The sequence below is a fragment of the Haliotis rubra genome, unplaced genomic scaffold (assembly GCF_003918875.1).
Source record: "Haliotis rubra isolate DU_JTF1 unplaced genomic scaffold, ASM391887v1 Scf1128, whole genome shotgun sequence".
Taxonomy (NCBI): domain Eukaryota; kingdom Metazoa; phylum Mollusca; class Gastropoda; order Lepetellida; family Haliotidae; genus Haliotis; species Haliotis rubra.
This window is the reverse complement of record NW_025765035.1, coordinates 47,111-66,988: the sequence shown is the minus strand read 5'-3', so window position 1 is coordinate 66,988 and position 19,878 is coordinate 47,111. Positions and strand designations below refer to the sequence as shown.

Genomic DNA, 19,878 nt, shown 5'->3' with positions numbered 1-19,878 from the left:
CGATCTAGATGATAGTGATACTGACTGAATTAAGAGTGACCAAGTTGTATTTGTTAAATTTGATGTTGCACATGTTTACTTTTCACAGGGAGAGTTACAAATCCCCTGTGCTAATTGCAAGAAGAACATGTAGAGAACATTCTTGCCAAAGATACTGAGATTGATTCTGACTTTGCCGGTTGTTCTGATCCAGATGGCAGTGTACTTCATTAATTACATTATTTTAACACCTTATCTCAGTTTCCTATTTTTAATACAGGGCTGGTTACATGTTAACAGGGCCAGCAACATGTTTCAGTTATCAGACCTGTGGGCTTCCTGGTTTTTAAGGAGTTTCATACAAGCCAAAACCGAGTTGATGGCAGCCAGATACGTGACTAAATAGTACCCTTTAGTTTCTTTGTAGAGCGTAAGTGCTGAAGAAATTCTGTGATGAACTGAGCAGAAGCAGAAGCAGAAGCAGAAGTAGGGGATGAAATACCCTCACTTTACAATAACGTTCAAACCTCTTCCACTGGTCATCGAATAAGGAACGAGTGGATTTACGATATGCCGAAGTGATAGCGAGAGGCAACTCTATGAGAGTAACCCTTAGCTATGAGAGACTTCTGGAGATGCGCCAAACATGCAGATTTAGGATCTGTGGAGATCAGTGGCAACAACCCGGGTGAGGATGAAGTAGAAGGTTGTCTTGGTTGGGTAGAGGTACTGAGTTTGGCTCTGCCGGCAATGGGAACAATCATCGTCACTGGCAAATAAAGGCTGGGATTGTAATCCGCACCAAGAAAATCTGTCAGGGCACTTCATAGTCACTCAGATCATCCAATTCCCAGGTAAATAAATAGTAGTCTGCCATTTGCAGGCTATTACCCACAATACAACAGTGACAAAAAATCCGGACAACACAGTCCTCAGTTAACCAGGCGAGTCACATCACATTAAAATCCGGACAAGGGATGCTAACTACTTGACAAAACATCACTGCTGGTACCATGTGTTGAATCTTGAACAATCTGTCCAGTAGCTTGGTAATGATGGATTTTATATAAAAACAATGATGAAGATGACAAGCCAAGCCATGGTTGCCCCCAGGGATACACCAGAGCGATATTACGAGTTGTCTGTAGTTACAGGACCCAGTGAAGTGTTCGTAAAATATTCCTGTAATGCATAAAAGTGGTTGTAGAGCTGATATCCGTGGCGAAGGGTAGGTTCATAGAACTGAATCGTTCGTCAAAGGTGAGCACCGGATGGTTGTCTAAATCTGGAATGCGACGAGTCCCGGCTACGAATGAGTCTCGAATATCCGGAATCTTGTGACGAGCGTAACCTTAAATGCCTGTGCTACTGACATAGCTACTGCCTTCGTTCACCCAACAGAAATGGGGTACCCAGTGGGATAAGTCTTGTGGGATAAGTAATCTTCTATTGCCTCACAGGTAGCCAAGGTTATCCGGAGTAAAATAATCAGATTGTAGTGCTCGAGCATGCCATGCCGAGATGTGGAATTCAGCGCATTACAAATGTCCTTAGTGTATAATCATCACGTAGATAGCTGGTAAGGTTTGTCAAATGGCCATACTAAAATGCAAGTTCACAATCCAAGATGAAGAATGGAGTGTTGTTCCTGTTTGCAGAGTGCAGCTGTGTCATCATCTATGGTGGAGAGATCGCCAAGTTTCAAATCCATAGGTGTGTGCAATAGTGACGATACACTACGGTGAAGAGATGCCGTCTCGCACTCTCTGAAGATACTTAAACGCTGTATCTAAGTTACCTGCCAACTGGGTAAAACAGGGACGAGGAGGTAAAATCAGCGTCGACAAGTCCCTATCCTTCATGTAGAAACATAGTAAGTAGAACATCCAGTATCAAGCTCTTAGATAGCTACAGGTGATTGGCGAACCAAGCGAGCATGTGTGTCAAATCTACCATTGCTTAACCTGATTCCTGTCTTAAAGGTGGCTGGCATAGCCCAAACCATAAGATCGAAGTCAAGGTTCGACGTGGGTTGAGTGTCTTGGGGGGCATCCCAGAAGTAAGTAAAGTAGGCTCCAACGAACCAAGAGGCCAGGTAGAAAACTGCTGTCTGAACGTCTGTGTAGGTGCAGTAGGGTTCAACGAACTTAACAGATTTGCTGAATCAAAGCATGCTGAGGAGTAGCAATAGATGGTCTAAGATCTGTAGAAGATGGAAAAGTCAAACAAAGGCGAGAAGTAACATGACCAGGTAGTGGTGCGTGCAGCATGCTTCCCAGGAGTCACCCAGACTGCCTTATAAAGGGGCAGCATGGAGTGCATGGGTGTATGAATGGGCCTAGGATTTTATTTGCAGTTCGTTTCCACTCAGCAGGTCGAATTGAAGAGAGAGAGAGTACAAGACGCGAGAGAGTACAAGACGAGATTAAAAAGTTTGAAAATAACATCTTGAGCACTGATCTGGGCAATTTGGATACGATGACATGGTCAACCAAGTCAGCAAGCCTGACCACCCCATCCAATTAGTCCACTCTTACGACAAGCATGGGTTCCTCAAGACCAATACTAACCCAGATTTTCACAGGTTGATTCTTATTGTTCATATATGCTGTCAACTGATTCAAAATTGCTTATATTTCAGCATGAATATTAAGTGCATATCAGTTTAAATTGGATCTCACAACATATGTTTTCATTTTTCATGGTTGCAGCACAAAGGGAAAAAAAAACATGAAAACTATGAATGATCATTTCCATAATATTTGAATTGTAACTTAGGTCCTGTTTTGAAAACGTATCTGTGATACTTCCAGACTGCTTTGCTTACCTGAGGACAGAACTGTGCTGAGTTGCTGGAAGTAGTGGTCACCGCCGATGTACAGAGCCTGTCTGGATGCCATGAAAGCATTATGGTCAGCCAGCTCTAGCAGCCTGTCAGACTCTTCCTCATCCCCATCTCTGGCCAGCAGCACATTGTTCAGGTGCTCCCAGATAGCTGTGAACATGTGCTCCACTCCCTGCAGGGACACGTTCCACGATACAACAACAGTAATAATCAGTAGACATAACAAAACCTGCATTGTGTCAGTAGACAAAACCAGCATTGTGTCAGTAGATAATACCAGCATTGTTACAGTAGACAATACTAGCAATGTGTCAGAAGATAACATTGCATTGTCACAGTAGACAAAACAATCATTGTGTCAGTAGACAATACCAGCTTTGTAACAGTGTACAATACTAGCAATGTGTCTATCAAAAAAAACTAGCAATGTGTCAGTAGACAAAACCAGCATTGTGTCAGTAGATGGTACTAACACTGGGTCAGTAGACAATACCAGCATTGTGTCAGTAGATAATACTAGCACTGTGTCAGTAGATAATACCAGCATTGTATCAGTAGACAAAACCACCATTGTGTCAGTAGACAATACCAGCATTGTGTCAGTAGACAATACAGCATTGTGTCAGTAGACAATACCAGCATTGTGTCAGTAGACAATACCAGCATTGTGTCAGTAGACAATACCAGCATTGTGTCAGTAGACAATACCAGCATTGTGTCAGTAGATAATACTAACATTGTGTCAGTAGATACCAAATACCAGCAGCATTGTGTGTCAGTAGATAATACCAGCATTGTGTCAGTAGACAATACCAGCATTGTGTCAGTAGACAATACCAGCATTGTGTCAGTAGACAATACCAGCATTGTGTCAGTAGATAATACCAGCATTGTGTCAGTAGATAATACCAAGCATTGTGTCAGTAGATAATACCAGCATTGTGTCAGTAGATTGTGTCAATACCACCAACATTGTGTCAGTAGACAATACCAGCATTGTGTCAGTAGACAATACCAGCATTGTGTCAGTAGAATACCAGCATTGTGTCAGGTAATACCAGCATTGTGTCAGTAGATAATACCAGCATTGTGTCAGTAGACAATACCAGCATTGTGTCAGTAGACAATACCAGCATTGTGTCAGTAGACAATACCAGCATTGTGTCAGTAGATAATACCAGCATTGTGTCAGTAGATAATACTAACACTGTGTCAGTAGACAATACCAGCATTGTATCAGTAGACAATACCAGCATTGTGTCAGTAGACAATACCAGCATTGTGTCAGTAGACAATACCAGCATTGTGTCAGTAGATAATACCAGCATTGTGTCAGTAGATAATACCAGCATTGTGTCAGTAGATAATACCAGCATTGTGTCAGTAGATAATACTAACATTGTGTCAGTAGATAATACCAACATTGTGTCAGTAGACAATACCAGCATTGTGTCAGTAGACAATACCAGCATTGTGTCAGTAGACAATACCAGCATTGTCAGTAGATAATACCAGCATTGTGTCAGTAGATAATACTAACACTGTGTCAGTAGATAATACCAGCATTGTGTCAGTAGACAATACCAGCAATGTGTCAGTAGACAATACTAGCAATGTGTCAGTAGACAATACCAGCATTGTCAGTAGATAATACTACCTGCATAGAGTAGATAATACCAGCATTGTGTCAGTAGATAATACTAGCACTGTGTCAGTAGACAATACCAGCATTGTGTCAGTAGATAATACCAGCATTGTGTCAGTAGATAATACTAACATTGTGTCAGTAGATAATACCAGCATTGTGTCAGTAGACAATACCAGCATTGTGTCAGTAGATAATACCAGCATTGTGTCAGTAGACAATACCAGCAGTAGATAATACCAGCATTGTGTCAGTAGATAATACCAGCATTGTGTCAGTAGATAATACTAACACTGTGTCAGTAGATAATACCAGCATTGTGTCAGTAGATAATACCAGCATTGTGTCAGTAGACAATACCAGCAATGTGTCAGTAGACAATACCAGCATTGTGTCAGTAGATAATACCAGCATTGTGTCAGTAGATAATACTAACACTGTGTCAGTAGATAATACCAGCATTGTGTCAGTAGACAATACCAGCAATGTGTCAGTAGACAATACTAGCATTGTCAGTAGATAATACCAGCATTGTGTCAGTAGATAATACTAACATTGTGTCAGTAGATAATACTAACACTGTGTCAGTAGATAATACCAGCATTGTGTCAGTAGACAATACCAGCAATGTGTCAGTAGACAATACCAGCATTGTCAGTAGATAATACCAGCATTGTGTCAGTAGATAATACTAACACTGTGTCAGTAGATAATACTAGCATTGTGTCAGTAGATAATACCAGCATTGTGTCAGTAGATAATACCAGCACTGTGTCAGTAGATAATACCAGCATTGTGTCAGTAGATAATACCAGCATTGTGTCAGTAGACAATACTAACACTGTGTCAGTAGATAATACCATCAATGTGTCAGTAGACAATTATAGCAATTAGTCAGTAGACAATTATAGCAATGTGTCAGTAAACAAGAGAGATATAGCATCAAAAGATTTGATTAATACTTATAAAATTAATAATACATTTCAGAAGACTATTTCAAAACATTCAACTCAAAAAGAAAGCATCCGAAAATTCAGCTGCACTTACTTCTTTGGGGTTGAGATAGTCCATGTGCACAGCCAATGTCTGTCAACACCAATCAACATGACATTGAAATAAGTATTGGACAACAATTTAATCAACATACTGGTCATGTCTGTCATCAGATGGTCTCTAATAAACCCTTACTTCCATGTCTGAATATGCAAAGAAGCCTTCCCACAATTAAATAACTCATTGGAAAGGTGTGCTGTTTCCAAAGAAAACATTCTTAGTTGCTGAAATCTGCTTCCATTAATCTCAATAAGTTCAGGGTACAAATGCTCACACATGGGTACAATTCACTTTATACCTGGGACCACTCAGCAATGAATTAACTGTAACAGCATATTCACCAAAATATTTAAACTGTCTTCAACAGTAGACATAAATACATCCAGAGTCATCACACATACAAGCGAGTCCGGTAATTACACGAGTCCGGTAATTCTGCGCAGCTGCAATAGCATACTTCCGTATCGAAGGTAAACATCGTCTGCTACCACATTTATGCTTGAAATCGGGACATTTCTACAAGGGACTGGCTTTTAATCACTTAAGGTAAGTAAATAACAGTAATTGACAGATAAATTCACAGTTTTATGAAAATTTGTTTTCTTAAAACTTTTAAACCTTTTTCTTCATTATTCATAATTGGATTTAATATGAAACACTCTTCCTTACATTGATGAAGTGATTTTTGAAAATAATCTGGCCCTAATACGCTTCCATACTTCGGATCACCAGCTGGATGTCATGCGCATCAGTTGCTGCGCAGAATTACCGGACAGCAAGCGATGTCGTCAGAACGCCGGTAAGGTCAACCGTATGGCATAATGCAACGTTAGAATCTTATAGTCGTCAGTAAAACTTATATTTCTAGGTAAATATGATGCATACCAACATGTTTAGTCACGTAAAGCACAAAAATAAGAGACGTCATTTGCCGTATTGTGATCGATGTGCTTAGGTGCGCGGAATTACCGGACGGCATTGTATATTGTAAGATATGCCATATAACAGGCATTCAGCAGTCTAAGATGACATAATATTATACCACTGTTTTCTCAGAGGTAACACAGTTAATACCATGTCCATTACTTTGTTCCTGATGTTACATAACACAGTTTATACCATGTCCATTACATCGTCCCTGTTGATGTGTAACATACTCACCTATTCTCACGAAATGTGCACCATTTTTAAGTTTACGTGTCTCCGCTTTAAAAAACCTTTTTTTTACTGATTTCACTTGTTCATTTCATGTTTATATTAGGCGACAGGCTTTTTTTTTTAGTAGGTACCCAATCCATAGAAATTGTTAATGATCTGTTATTCATGCGTGTGACTCAGGGTAAAAAGTTAGTCAAACTCACCAAAATGTGCATGTCTCCAAAGATAGTATAACATTTTGAGTGAATATTTCAAAGTAAATAGTCATCTAGTGTGAACAAAACAGGTTACATTTTCGACATAAGGTACTGTCCCTTTTGTCCATACCCAGAACATGTCTTCATCTTTTTTTTTTTTTTTTTAGAATTAATGTTTAATGTGATGTCTCCAAAAAAGTGTAATCTACGTTACCCCATGAAAATGACTATATAATTATAAAAATATATGTATTCATTAGATAGTATTCCTTATTTGCAGTTTTATGTTGGGACAATACAATATCAATCTCATAGCCACTAAATTTCAGCCAATTTCTCACCATGATGCTTCACAGGTTTTAACTTGTAGAGATTTTTTAAGGATGTAATCTATGTGATCTATTTATCATTTCCAGTTATCAGTTGGTGCACATTTTGTCAGAATAGGTGACTATGTCCATTACTTTGTCCCTGATGTTACATAACAGTTTATACCATGTCCATTACATTGTCCCTGGTGATGTGTAAAACAGTTTATACCATGTCCATTACTTTGTCCCTGATGTGTAACACAGTTTATACCATGTCCATTACATTGTCCCTGGTGATGTGTAACACAGTTTATACCATGTCCATTACATTGTCCCTTGTGATATTACATTGTAACCATGTCCATTAGTTTATACCATGTCCATTACATTGTCCCTGGTGATGTGTAACAACCAGTTTATACCATGTCCATTACATTGTCCCTGGTGATGTGTAACACAGTTTATACCATGTCCATGTCCATTACATTGTCCCTTACATTGTCCCTGTGATGTGTAACCCTGGTGACAGTTTATACCATGTCCATTACATTGTCCCTGGTGATGTGTAACCCAGTTGATAACATGTCCATTACATTTATACCATGTCCATTCCCTGGTGATGTGTAACCCAGTTGATACCATGTCCATTACATTGTCCCTGGTGATGTGTAACCCAGTTTTATGTTGTCCCTGGTGATAACAGTTGGTGATACCATGTCCATACCATGTCCATTACATTGTCCCTGGTGATGTGTTTATACCAGTTCCATACCATGTCCATTACATTGTCCCTGGTGATGTGTAACATAGTTTATACCATGTCCATTACATTGTCCCTGGTGATGTGTAACACAGTTTATACCATGTCTGTTACCTTGTCTCTGGTGTCATATACCCTTTTCCGCAGAGATGCTAGTCTGCTTGAAGCCTCATCCCCCTCACTCTTGAACCTCTTAGCTCCTTTCTCATCACCTGAGGTTTCCAGCTCTGATGCCCTCTCTTCATCATATCTCTGAAAATACATGCAAGTATTTGTGCTTGCAGACTGAAACTCTACCATGATATAATGTTCTCTCAAATTCATGACAATGCAACATGTTCAATGCAATAGGTACAGTATAATTGTTATCAAATTATTAATGTGTAACCATGCTAATTCATGCCCCTTTTATGGTACTGACTGAATATGTTGACATTGACACTTCTCCTCCTCACCTCAGAATATTAAATGGACAGCCCCTGAATGATACTAAGTCTCCCTACCTTGTCTCTGAAACAGATGCATGCTGGGAGATCTCCTGGACTGTTGAGATGCCCGTGAATGAACTCTAGCTCCGTCACACTCCTGTCTCGGAAGTTTTTCAGCCATGGATAGCGGCCCACTGCATTGTCAATATTCTTTTGGATGTTTTCATTGTCAACTCCATGCCAACCATAGCGCTTAAACAAAAGGAATGATATTGTTATATTACATATTTTAGATCAAGGAATTTTAACAAAAATAAATCTGGCATTGTTAAAACATGACACTACCTGTCTGAAATCTGAGATAATTAACTGATATTCATTTTTTTTTACAGATGTTCATACCATTATATTTCCAAGCTGCGGAGGCTGTTGGGTTTGATCACTGACTTTGTGCAGAGGCAATTAAGTGCCTGACTCTGAGAGTGTAGGTTTGAATCCCCTGACAAAGGTACTAGAATTTTACTTTACTGAGAAAGTGTAATCCCAAACATAACATAAGTTATTTTGTTTCAAAAGTGAAAAAATAGCTGAATCTGGTATCTTAGACCCTTTTTTTCTGTTCAAGGTACATTAAGGAGTTAAAGGACTTTGAAACTTAACCCATGATTCAATACCAAAATGAATACATACCTATTTTGCTTTCTGCCTGTGAACATAGTCTGATAAAATAGTCTTAAAATTAAAAAAAAAAAATGAATCCGATTTTGGAACAAATAATCCATTTCATATGTGCTTAAACAATAAAGGAAAACAAAACCCATGTTTTAGTTGTCCAGCCAGCACAATCTTTACTAGCCCACATAACATAATGTGCATAATGACCTGATTCCAATTGGCATCAGTCACCCAACAAACTGGGTTTCAGACCAGCAAGGGAATGCCGCGTTGAAAACCAGGGAATCCCCTTCAATGCTCATAATTTATCAGATTTTGCTTATGAAAACCATTCACCATGCAAATTCATACATGTGAGTAAAATGTAATTTTTTAAGTAAAATTGATATTTTATACTTATCCTGACTCATGATCTTTTGCTTATCTCCCTTTCCCTTGCGAATGGTAATGGAACACTTGAATCCTTTGTAGTTTCCGACGCGGACGTAAAAATACACTCACCCACGAGTTACCTCCCTTTTTCACAGTCATGTGACCAGCCTTACTTGTCACTCTCTCCTGATTTTCCTGCCCATGCACCTGGATCTACTGTGAAATCTGAAGTGTTTCCAGCGGGGAGGTTGGGAGGGCTTCTCCTCATGAGTCAGGATAAATATAAAATATCAATTTTACTTAAAAATTGAATATTTTTACTTATCCTGACTCATGATCTTTTGCTTATAGAATCCTATGGATTGGTGGAGGGTCAAGCCAGTTCCTGGATTCAACAGCTGTCCTTAGATACGTCCTGTATCCCCCCCATGGGAACTGCGTAATGGCATTTCCTAGATCCTGTTCTTCCAACGTCCGTTATAACTCAGGGGGGACCACAATCTTGTCTTACTTCTCTCTGAGTGAATCTTCTAGATTCATGTGGCTTAAGATATACTAGTATCTTCTTTTCACTAGTTATCTATAACAACCCATAGATTTGGTCAGCGTATGGGTAGTTGCATATTAATCTCGTCGTCACTGCGAGTGTCGTATCGCGTTGACCTGTGTAAATAGCGACTTGACCTGAAATTCTAGCGATTTGATTGGATAACCGATGACCTCTCAATTAGGTCACATTCTGGCGTAACTATTTTTTCATTCATAACAAACCGCGTGAATTCATTCATTCTACAACTTAAATGCATTGTGGGAATGTAAACATTGCGAGCGTTGCCGTGTAAAGCTGTTTAATTGTGAGTCGAACTGAGACATTATATCCGTCGAAAAACATAAGCGCCAATGTTTCCACCAGTGATGTTAGCGAATGAAGCAACTGGAAACCAAGAAGCGAGGTGCAGCGGAGTAGTTTACTGTAGGAGGCTGTGCGGTGATGACAACTGACATGCATCGTGGCGTCGGTTACCAAGGCAGTGGCGTCATTACAGTGTGGCGTCATGCAAATATTGTACTACAGTACAAAACTCTTCCGCCAACCTCTTTATGAAACCGGTTTCAGGTTTGAAACCAAAAACATAACAAAAATACGCTATTTTGTCAATTTAAATGCATGTAAGGCGTGGGTAATAAATAAAATACCACACTTTCGGTCTCATTACATCACGAATTATCTGAGGCTTCGTGACCTTCCTATGTTATCTGACCTGCGCTTTAAACCGGTCAGATACCATAGGAAGGACACTCGTTCGTATAATTCGTATGTAAAGAGACCTCGTGTAGTATTCTCTATGTGGGTGACGGATGAAGTGGTCGGGAAAGGGTGTCTGCTAGTACGTTCTTGGCTCCCGGTATGTGACATGCCTTTATCCAGATGTTTGCCTCCTCTGTGATGTTGAACAACTGGAATGTGAGCTGCAGTAGGCTTGGCGATCTTGTTGATCCTTGCCGATTTATGGAGAATGCCACTGTAGAGTTGTCCGTGTGGATCATCAGCATTCTGTTGCTCAGCGAACTCGACCATAGTTGTACGGCGTTGATCACAGCTTTCATTTCCAGCAGATTGATGTGAAGATGCCATTCTGCTTTTGACCACTTTCCTGATGCAACGTGGTTGTTGAGATGTGCACCCCATCCCTGTAGTGATGCATCTGTGTAAAGATGTGTGTTTGAAGACCGGCTCTTGTCAATAGGTCCCTCCGCAGACATTCAACCTGTGAGTCCACCAAAGTAGGTACACTTTGAGATTTTCTGGTAGCGAGATAGGGTCGCCGCTGTCCAGATGTTTTGCCAGGAATCGTTGCAATAGCCGTAGTTGTAACCTTCCTGTGCGAGTCAAGTCTTGCACTGAGGTTAGTAGACCGAGTAGACATTGCCATGTTCGTAGTGTTAACGGAGAGATGACTGCTTGAGGAATCATGGCTTGTATCTTGACCCAACGATCTTCTGGGATCACAATTCGATTCTGTGTTGTGATGAATCTTATCCCCAGGAATTGCAGATCTTGTTTTGGTTCCAACTCCGACTTCATCAGGTTCACTAGCCATCCTAGTTGCGTGAGCAGCTTGATTGTGAAGTTCAGCTGATGACTGAGTTGATTGGCACTTTGATGAACCTGTATGCCATCGTCCAGATAAAAAGCATTGCGTAGACCTCGATGATGTAGGTAGGCGACTATGGGCTTGGTAATTCTTGTGAATAGCCACGGAGCCGTCGATATTCCAAACGGTAGGATGTTCCATTGGAAGTGCTGACCTCTGAATAGGTATCGTAGATATTTTCTTGATTCCAGATGTATGGGGATGTGTAGATATGCATCCTTGAGGTCTATGCTGGCCATATAGTCTGCTGGACTAATTAGTAGTCTGAGTTACGGTAGATGGATCATTCTGAACCTTTCCGGTTTGAGTAGATAGTCTTGGTTGAATTTCCGCATGTTGTAAATCAACCTGAATTTCTCTTTGGAATTCTTCTTGGGTACTAGAAGACTGGCGTGAGATGATGTTGATCTATTCTTTCTACCGCATTCTTGGTGAGAAGCGAGTTGATGGCTTCTTGTAGCTTGTCTGCTTGCTCGTCTGCATAGTTGAAGACCAGCGGTCTGAGGGTTAACGGTGGTGTGGCCTTGAGCTGCACTCTGTACCCTTCTCGCAGTACTTGTGAGACGTAGTCGTCCTCCAGTATTCCCCAATTTTCCCAGTACCTTTGTAGACGTCCACCCACTGTCGATGGTTGTAAAGGAACGTCTGGGGGTGGAAGTATCCAGTCGTTCCGAACCCCAATTTCAACGTCTAGCCCCTCTGAAACCTCTGGGAGTACGTCCTCTGGCTGAGTTTCCTCTGTAGTTTCCGGATGGGCGACGAAAAGAGCTTTTCCCGCCTCTGAAGCTGGAGTATTTCTTCTCCTTAGCCTTCTGGATAATGGAATATTTTGACTTGCTGTTGTATTTCTGGAAAGTATGACGTTGGCTAGAGTATCTATAGACTTGATCATCATGACTTCCCTTGAGTCGTGAGTAGCTTCCTTAGCTGCTGCATCTATCTCTCCTACGAAGATGGTAGGCGCCGCCCAAGGAGTAGCGGTTGGGTAAATTTGTCACTCCAGGAACACGATGCCATTAGACCCTGTCTCCGTAACAAGGTGAGACCCTCCGACGTTGAGGCCAAATGATACGATATGAAGTATTGGTCCTTCTTCTGAGTGAGCAGAGCAGATAATATCATCCTATCTTCTTCAGAACTGGGGTTCTGGAACTTGTTAAAATCAATGCCTCATTGATTGCTCTGGATCTCGCTAATCCGAAGAAGGATCTCCTCGTTGGGGTATCAAGTTGGGACAACTTTTCTCGACCACCTGGTAAACCTTGTTCCGAGAGTCGTTGACCAGTTTCATATTCTCATCTTAATCCGGCACTCTCATAAAGGGGTCCATGTGATGTAAGGGGAATTTCCTCACATTAAATGCTGGCAGATGTTGATTCTGGAATCTAGTAGCTTTGTCAAAAGATATGTGTAGGTTCGAAGGTACCTTGGATATTGGCTCAATAGGAGGAATGGTCGTCCTTGCACATCTTATATGTGTAAGCTTCATCCAATTCCTTGGAGGGAGACTCTAAGTTCAATCCATTAGCTATCCAAGCTGTAACCTCTGTATCTGAGAAGAAGTAGTCGATATGCTCATCAGATAGTTCTTTTTCCATAGAACTATGCCTTCGCGAATCCCCATGTGTGAAACTTCCTTTCGCGAATGTCGTGATTCATCCTTTCACGAACGTCTGTCTCCTGATTCATCCCTTCGCGAACCTCTGTCTCATGTCTCATATCCCTTCGCGAACTAGTCTCTCACGAACCCTGCCTTCGCGAACTTCCTTATTGCGAAAACCTTGCCTTCGCGTGTGAGAGCTGTGGGATCTAGATCTGGAACGGCTGGCTCTTCGGGATGGATTCCTAGGCGTTCACGAACATTGAATGTTCGCAGACGAAGTTCTTGTAGAGTTAGTAGCCTTCGCGAACCTTCCATCTTGTTCTATGATGACTGAGTCGTCCGATTGTGATGACCTTCTCGAACATACACATTCGCCAATGTTGTCTGCAGATGTAGATCTGTGAGGCGTGATTCGGTCACGGCGATTAGGTTAAGCGTAGGTCTGAGGGATTCTGTCGACGTTGTCCGTTGATGAGAGGCCATCATATCTGTAGTAAATTGCCTCATAAAGTAAGCTTCCTCATCAAAAACATCGTTCCATCATGGCCGCTGATGTGTTGTGTGCTTCAACTTCACTGCGTTGAGAAGTTGGTGGTTGGTCATCAAACAGCTGGCCCGCTGTTGTAGTTGCAGGAGACGATCTAGTAGTCGTGGAGGTTGACTGCATCGCCGATCTAGTAGGTACTTCAGGCAGAAGTAATGGTGGTTCATCAAACACGTCTGCCTCGAGCGGTAGGATAATGTCCTCATTAAACGACCTCTGATGAGTTGACTTGCTAGGTCATGTAGATTTCGATGTAGACCTAGTTAAGGATGCCCTTTTCTGCGTTGTGGATGAAGCAGTATTCTTTTTCTTGCTCTGAGAGGGCATCAACTCTGTCGTAGCAGACCTCTTTTTCGACCCCATAACAGACGACTGCCCCTGCAACGTACTCAACATAGCACCAGAATTATGTATTTCTGCAGTAGCAAGCAACCTACTGTTACCAGCTTGATCTCCAGGTTTATCAACCGTGACTTGTGATGACTTCCTCACCCGATCCATGGCACGTCTATAGATATAAGACAAATACTGATTAAATTGCAAATTTGATAAACCACTGCAATATATACAACATGAGGTGGAAGAACATGGCTTAATGCACGATGGGCATTGGGAGTGAGGATCAGCCACTGATAGCCGGTGCCTGCAAACAATGCAAGATTTCATGAAATGTAAACAATTTACATTACGATGAAAATGTGTCATAAATTACAATAATTTCTTCAAATTTTATACAATTAATACATGATAGTTATAGCCAAATACCATACACAGCGTAATTTTGATAAATAAGATCTAAATATTAAAGAATATGGTGCCGTATACGGGACTCCAGTGCTCGCCCAACCATTCGCTAGGGCGAAAAGGGAGAGAGTGACAAGTAAAGCTGGTCACATGACTGTTTGCGCGGGAAAAGGGAGGTAACTTGTGGGTGAGTGTATTTTAACGAACTACAAAGGACTCAAGTGTTCCACTACTATTCGCCAGGGAATGGGAGATAAGCAAAAGATCATGAGTCAGGATAAGGAAAAATTATGTATGAACAGTGAATTAATCCTCGACAATCTCAAGGGTATACATTCAGATAAATCTTCACTAGTACCCTGGATGTGTCTACAGCTCAGCTCAATAACTTCATTACATCCCTTTGCTGATTTTTTATCCAAACTGCCACTTTCATGATCCTGGGGAAGTTGAGCATACCAATCATAAGGCTTCTATCATAACTCACTTCCGCTTCTTTCATCAAACGGATTAAACTTGGCAACACAATTGTTGAGGTACCTTGAAAGGGGTAGAAGGAGTTCTTGCATATATTTTTGAAGGTTTTAGACCTGTCAATTTGTCTGTATGATTTCTTCCCTAAATCTGAGTCGCACACAGAGCAAACCTTCGTGGCTGCTGTGAGTGAGTGAGTGAACTGCCATCTTTGCTAACACTGGCAATCTCAGTTTTAACAACTTATCTGATTGGCTATTGTGAGAAGGGGGATCCAGCAAAAGGAGGTACTCAGGTAATAAAATTATCGGGCTGAGTCATAAATGCATCCATGGTACTATTAGAGATTTATCGGAAAGTATACCCTGGAGATTATCGAGGATGAGTTAGGTACTACAGAGTAGATCAATTATGTATATGTAGTATTTTAGTCATATTTTACAGCAATCATATAAGTCCTTCCCTTGATGCTCAGTTCATTACTTTATTACAAGTTTCACCTAGACTATGCAAAATAACTTAATAAAATTCAGCCCTGCACCTGGGGGTGTCAAAGATAAATAGCAATCAGTGGTTTGCATTTGTCATTCCTCGTGTCCAGTGTAATATTCAATCTAAGATTGGGTCATGAAAAGGTTTGATGAGATGAATGTATTACGTGTTATCAGGGAGAATAAAAGACGCTGTAGATTGTCCCTGATGTTATGTAACATGCACATCAATGCAGAGAGGAATGGCCAGAGGAGTTGCAAAAAACTTCAATTGAAGGATTGACATATAATGCGTTGATTGATAATTCAAAGTTATCTTGCCCATTTGTTTTGTCAAATGTGTTTATAAATGTAGCCTTAATTAAGAAGATGGAGATACTCCCACATTATAGCCACTTATGTAAAAACAAAAAACTTTGTTCTTAGGAAAAATGATAATATGTTGATTGAGGCTTCATTGTTATCTTACTAAACTGACTTTCTTAAAAACATCATGATGTAATGTGCTGGATTACCAATATGAAACAGCTGAAACAACCAATCATTTGAGAGATATATAAACACAGGTTAGAATGTCCACAAATGCTTTAGATATTTTTAACTATTATATTGTTACAAAGACACGTGACAAGTTTCTTAGTACAGCATTAGATGCATGGGACAGTGTTCCTATGTGGATATTGACAGATATTTTATATTCCTCGAAAAAAGGTAACTGTCTGATCTTTTTCTTAAAATCTTTGTGATTGTTATTATAATATTCCATTTTCATTCATTTGCTGCCGCAGAAGCTTGAAGGGTAAAACGGTTACTGATTAGGTAAGACTTCTGCCCATATCCTCCTCGATTTTAACGATAAGGGAATATTTCTTTGAGTGGCATTTTTAGAAGATGGATATGTCTTTCAGTATGTTCAGATACAATTAAAGAAACATATGTGAAAACTCATCCTTATCAGATGAGGAATATAAATTCAAATGATATGTTTTGACTAGAATGAAATTTAAGTGTGGATATGGGCGGAAGTCTTTCCAAAAATGTGCCTACAGCTGATTAATAGTTTCGATTTAGTTTCCGAGAACATTAGTTGTCAAGAGAAAGTACTACGATACCGCTGCTCGAAGTGTGATGTCAGTCCGGTAAACTGCATCCTGGCCAAAAATAAAAATGCACACCTGTCCATAAAATCCAACAAAAAATATCACATCGATCCAGTTCCTGGAGACAGATGCTCACAGTCTGGGCGTTCTCAGCCGCCTCCGACGTGATTCCCCATCTCATGTCCACAGCCACAAATTGAATTCCCCGCGAGTTGCACAGATGGTGAATCTGGGGAAAGTATTTCCGCGTTAGCTCCTGGCGTTCCTCCTCCATTCCCCAAAGGGGAGGAGAAAAATATCCGGCATGTTCGAGGGTCTTTCAGTTTTGATGTTCCCATCACGGTATCGGCGAATAGCTAAGGATGATATTAGTGATGGTCCTGTCACTCGCCGGTTGTCATCCAAAACAGGATGTAAACAATAAAACGGCGTGTGTAAAAAGGGGATTGTGAAAAAGTCGAAATATGATCTTTATCAATTATCTTTTGATGAATAGTTCACATATCGTCTCTTGATATCTAATTAAATAACACACACACACTCATTTTACATAATATCAATGTCCTTGCGAATTTTCGTTTTTGACCATATTTTTCAAAAATTGTTTTAATGAACATTTAATGTGTTTGCAATTTTAATACATACATGGCACTGTGTTGTCTCAGTGTACTTATATTCAGTTCAATAATCTCCCGACCGGTACCCTCCAAATAAAACATATATTAGTAGTGGATTTATAAATGAAATATTTCTCACGCACAATAATTTTGTCAATCACCACGTCCAGTAATGTTTTCCTGCAAAATTCACATTCACCTGCCAATAAATACATTTTCAATTTGATGTTATAATATATGATAATATTATGTCATATACATGTATTATGTCTGAACATTATACTCGGATGGGTATTATACACTAAAAACTGGGTACATGGTTAATATCGCCTGTGGTATAAGTTGTTTTATCATCCAAAACTGTGTTCTACAGGAGATATTGCTTGTGTGAGATCATACGATATCCCCTAGGAGATATCGTTTTGACAGTAGATTTTGTACAATGCCCTGACAATGCTATGACGTCACAATGCTATGACATCGCTGCACTGCAAGTCTAATGGCAGTACTGTGTTCAGAGACGTACTTTTTTCAATGAAAACTAATGAAGAGTGATTTTTGATGATAAATAGAATATGTGACCAGCATATGGGACCTTAAAGTTACATAGTTTGGAAACAAGGAGCACTTTCAACAGGAAATCGCTGAACAAAACGACGAAAACTTAGAAGTGTGTTTACAAGAGCAAATCCTCAATGTCCGAAAGTAAATCTACATCAACCATCGCAGATGCTATCCATGCAGGTAAAACCTGTTAGAACATAACGAACCATCATCTCACCATGTGAACCTACACACGCCAAAGTTCTTGGAAAATACGATGGCAGCCACTACTATTAAGGAAGTGCATGATCATGAACACAATACAGACTTAATTGATATGTTTTATTTACACAGATAAGCAAGAAGGTGAACGGTTTGGATTAGACACTCACATGCCTGATAAGAACATTGTGATTTTAATCTTTGGTTTCTAAATGCGTCTCATCTAAAGACGTGACTACATGTCTCTGAATTCACGGAATGAACTTAAAATTATTTTTTCTATATTTTACGGAAACAAAACTAAATAAATTTGTATTAGTATCCCAGGGTATAAATTTCTTTGAAATAACATGTACACATAGATTATCACTGGTAGGAAATAGGAGTTGCCGTGAAGAATGTTTACATAAAATATTCCATAGAACAGACGAATTATGAAAATATGTTCTATGGTTTATGATATCTATAGTGAAATAATTAATGTGACTGCAGTGGAAATTGATATCTTGGCATTTCATATGCCCCACCAGAAAGATGAAGTTATTTTTCAGTTGAAACATTTCCCCAATTACACGATGAAATTCCATGTAAACTATCAGCGGAGAGTAACAGTGGTATGTTTCTAATTTGGGATCTCAATGCAAGAACACCTGTCTTACCAGATTCTATACAGAAACAAATTGAAGTAGTATCAGACAAATATTATTCCCATTGACACAGTTGGATTGTGTATGAATGATGTTAAAAATTTAGCAAAGCAGAATGTTCGCTGGAAGGATAAGTCAGGATATGCGCATTCCGACGTCTAACGGCCATAAGCTTCTCTATTTGTTTAAAAGCAACAACATGTACATTGTCAGTGGTCGAGTTGGACGACATGTTAGCGTGGTGGACATTTCTTCCCTACAATAATAGATTTTAAAATCCTAATTTTGAGCCATTGTTATCAGACATCAATTGTGTCATCGCTATGACTTATGAAGTAAGTATTGTGCTTTTCACAAACGAATTTTTCTATAAACAAATCAAAGAGTATGTACTTTACATAGAAAGTGTAATCCCAAACATAACATGTTACATGTATCTCACGCAATGACTATTTTACGATCTTTTACCCATGTAAGTCAGGTGTACGATAAGGAGAAACCTTGTCACAGGTCTTATTTGCACTGTTCCCAAATGACCTTGAAACACCACTCATGGAAGTGAGTGAGTTAGTTTTACGCTGCATTCAGCAATATTCCAGCTATATGGCGGCGGTCTGTAAATAATCGAGTCTGGACCAGACAATCCAGTGATCAACAGCATGAGCATCGATCTGCACAATTGGGAACCGATCATGTGTCAACCAAGCCAGCGAGGCAGACCACCGGATCCCGTTAGTCGCCTCTTACGACAAGCATGGGTTACTGAAGGTTCATGCTAACCCGGACCCTCACGGGTCACACTCATGGAAGACTCTTGTGATAGAGTTGAGTTTAAACTAAATGAATGTTTTAAACAAACAGAAAATGTCATAACTGTTTGCATAAATGCATGAAGATTAAGAACTGTTGACGCCAAATATAAAATACGTTGTATCTGCAGACACGTTCGTTTTACAGATATTGTGAAACCTGATTAAGATCAGTATTTCGAAGAGTAAAGTAATAATATTTGGCGGATCCAAAAGTGATTACAGAAACAATTACAGTTTTGGATATACTTTTGGAAAGGTGAAATCCTATAAATACCTTGGCGGTCTTTTGCAAAGAAATCTCAAATTTACTATTAGGAAGCAAAGTTTATCGGAACAGCTAATAAAGTAATGCATTTACATTCTATGCAAAAGGGGACACCCAATTTATCAGTTGGGTGTTAACTGCGCGTTTTTGACGTTATGGTTGTATAAGTTCTTTAGTTTAGCGAAATATGGGGATTTGGAAATCTTTAATACATGTATTCGCGTTCGTTGTCTAAAT

The 19,878-nt window shown here is 39.9% G+C and overlaps 1 protein-coding gene across 1 annotated transcript in view; it reads right to left on the bottom strand.

Moving 5' to 3' along the window:
- The window catches only part of LOC124290920 (TPR repeat-containing protein DDB_G0287407-like), a 186,322-nt gene extending 169,396 nt beyond the window's left edge, over positions 1–16,926 (bottom strand). Inside the window, 7 exon segments of the mRNA XM_046727763.1 lie at positions 2,807–2,996; positions 5,517–5,555; positions 8,063–8,200; positions 8,452–8,628; positions 16,611–16,631; positions 16,633–16,813; positions 16,815–16,926. Coding sequence (XP_046583719.1) covers positions 2,807–2,996; positions 5,517–5,555; positions 8,063–8,200; positions 8,452–8,628; positions 16,611–16,631; positions 16,633–16,813; positions 16,815–16,873 — 805 coding nt within the window. The 5' untranslated portion in view covers positions 16,874–16,926.
- Positions 16,927–19,878: the final 2,952 nt, after the last annotated feature.